Raw genomic sequence first — 2,157 nt, 5'->3', positions numbered from 1 at the left:
AGTGAGATGTGCACCTCCTGGTGTTAGGAATAGTGCATCATGCAATCAGTATCCAAGGCAAAGTCTCAGTTACCCTGTTTTAATTCCAACTTTGCCATTTTAAAATTCATCTTGTCTCCCATATTCAGAACCACAAGGTAAGGTCTCTTTCTATTCCTCCCAATCACTTATAAAGTTTGTTTGATTGCATCTCTGCAATGTGTCTTTGATTTGACTCTTCTCAATTCCCCTGACAATAATACCGCCTCCTGGTTTTGCTATAGCTCCTTTAAGATATTCCTTCTTCCTGTCTTGCCTTTCTCCATCCTCTAATCCATGTAAAGTGTCCTTTACAGAATCATTTACATGTATCTATTTATCATTTTATTCTTTATTATTCAGTGACTCCATTTTGCATCTCCTTAGATGTAAAAGTGAACTTCTTAGCAGAGTTTTCAATCAGCAATAATTGTGCCTTGATTAGACCTCATTGACTTTGATACTGCCACTGCCTAGAACTCAAACTCTTTTATTTGAATGTCAGCATTTTTTTTAATAAGCAAATTTCATGTTGATGGCCATTAAATGGAGTCTATAATATTTGCTTCATAGAGTGAAGTTCATACCTATCTGAATTCTCTTTGTTGAATGGAAATATTTGTAATACTGTTGGCTTTCTGTACTATCCTTTGATTTTATTGATTAAAATACATTAAATTAAACAAACAAAACCAGTCTTTGTTTTACATTCAAGGTCCTTCGCCATCTGGTAATTTCTTCTCATATTTTCTCCTCCAAGCCTTCTATGTTTCCGCTTGATTCTTTATCTCCTTCCACCTCTAGCATGTTGCGTGTACCACTTTTGCTCACAGTTCCCAATGCCTAGAATAACTTTCCCTCCTTTTATTTATTGGAAAAATTTCTATTTCTCTTTGAAATGTCAACTCAAATGATGATTGGGCTAGACAAGGAATCATGTTAACTAAATCATGTTAACTCTGTAACTTACCACCTATATGATCTTCAGCAAATCATTTATTCTCCCTCTTTTTGTGAGTGTTGGACTAGATGGCCTCTGATGTCTTTTCTGCCTCCATATGTGTGATTCTATGATCTTCAAGAAGACTTTCCTTGTCAAGAATGACTTCCTCCCTTGTACCCAAGAGCTCTCTATTTTGTACTTCTCTGATGTGCTTCTCATGCTAATGTAATGGTACTCCAATTTTTGGTATAGAAAATTCATATCCTGAAGCAAAATTTAGCAATGGTTCTATGGATGGCATCTTTGACCTCTTTGTTCCTTAGGCTGTAGATGAGGGGATTCAACATGGGGGTCACTGATGTATAAAACATAGAGACAAGTTTATTGGTGTCCATAGAGAAACTTGAGTTAGGACGCACATAGACAAAAAAGAGGGTACCATATAAGAGAGTAACAGCAGTGAGATGAGAAGAGCAAGTAGAGAAGGCTTTCTGTCTGCCTTCTGCAGATTGTATCCTGAGGATGGCTGTGAGGATGTAGATATAGGAGATTAGGATGATTAAACCACTGAAGGTACAAACAATCCCGGCAATAACAAAAACTAATAACTTGTTCATGCTGGTATCAGCACATATAAGGGAGAGGAGAGGGAAAATGTCACAAAAGAAGTGATTGATGACATTTGGGCCACAAAAAGGGAGGCGGAAAGCAGCAGGAGTGTGAATCATGCCGTCTATGAATCCAGCAGCATAGGGGATAGCCACAAGCTGGTTGCAGTGTTTCTGGGACATTGCAATGGAGTAAAGCAATGGGTTACAGATTGCAACATAGCGATCATAGGCCATGGATGCCAAGAGAAAACATTCAATAGCCACAAAACACCCAAAAAACCATTGTTGTAAGACACATCCCAGGAAAGAAATGGTCTTTCTCTCCTCAAAGAAGTCTCTAAGCATTTTGGGAGTTACTATGGATGAAAAGCTCATGTCCACAAAAGATAGGTGACTGAGGAAAAAATACATGGGTGTGTGAAGGTGGACATCAACCCGTATAAGGATGATCATTCCTAGGTTGGCTATCATGTTAATGAGATAAAAAGATAGAAATAGAAGGAAAAGGATGACCTGTAGCTTTGGGTGATACTTCAGTCCCACAAAAATGAACTCTGTAACTCCAGTGTAGTTTCCACTGGCCAT

General features: G+C 38.2%; 1 protein-coding gene and 1 non-coding gene across 2 annotated transcripts; both read right to left on the bottom strand.

Annotated features, from left to right (window-relative positions):
* Window positions 1-362: 362 nt before the first annotated feature.
* Window positions 363-499, bottom strand: LOC127542187 (U4 spliceosomal RNA). The gene has a single exon (XR_007948575.1). It is a non-coding gene; the product is annotated as a U4 spliceosomal RNA (small nuclear RNA).
* A 719-nt stretch (window positions 500-1,218) lies between these two features.
* On the bottom strand, window positions 1,219-2,157 carry LOC127540997 (olfactory receptor 1009-like). Its single transcript, XM_051966030.1, has one exon. The coding sequence runs from the start codon at window positions 2,155-2,157 to the stop codon at window positions 1,219-1,221; it is 939 nt and encodes a 312-aa protein (XP_051821990.1).

This window comes from Antechinus flavipes, chromosome 6 (assembly GCF_016432865.1).
Source record: "Antechinus flavipes isolate AdamAnt ecotype Samford, QLD, Australia chromosome 6, AdamAnt_v2, whole genome shotgun sequence".
Lineage (NCBI taxonomy): Eukaryota > Metazoa > Chordata > Mammalia > Dasyuromorphia > Dasyuridae > Antechinus > Antechinus flavipes.
Note: the sequence above shows the minus strand (reverse complement) of the source record. Positions and strands in the feature narration are given on the sequence as shown.

Bases quoted from the DNA above. Each gene is read 5' to 3' on its own strand.
- LOC127540997 (XM_051966030.1), bottom strand. From the start codon at position 2,157: ATGGCCAGTGGAAACTACACTGGAGTTACAGAGTTCATTTTTGTGGGA.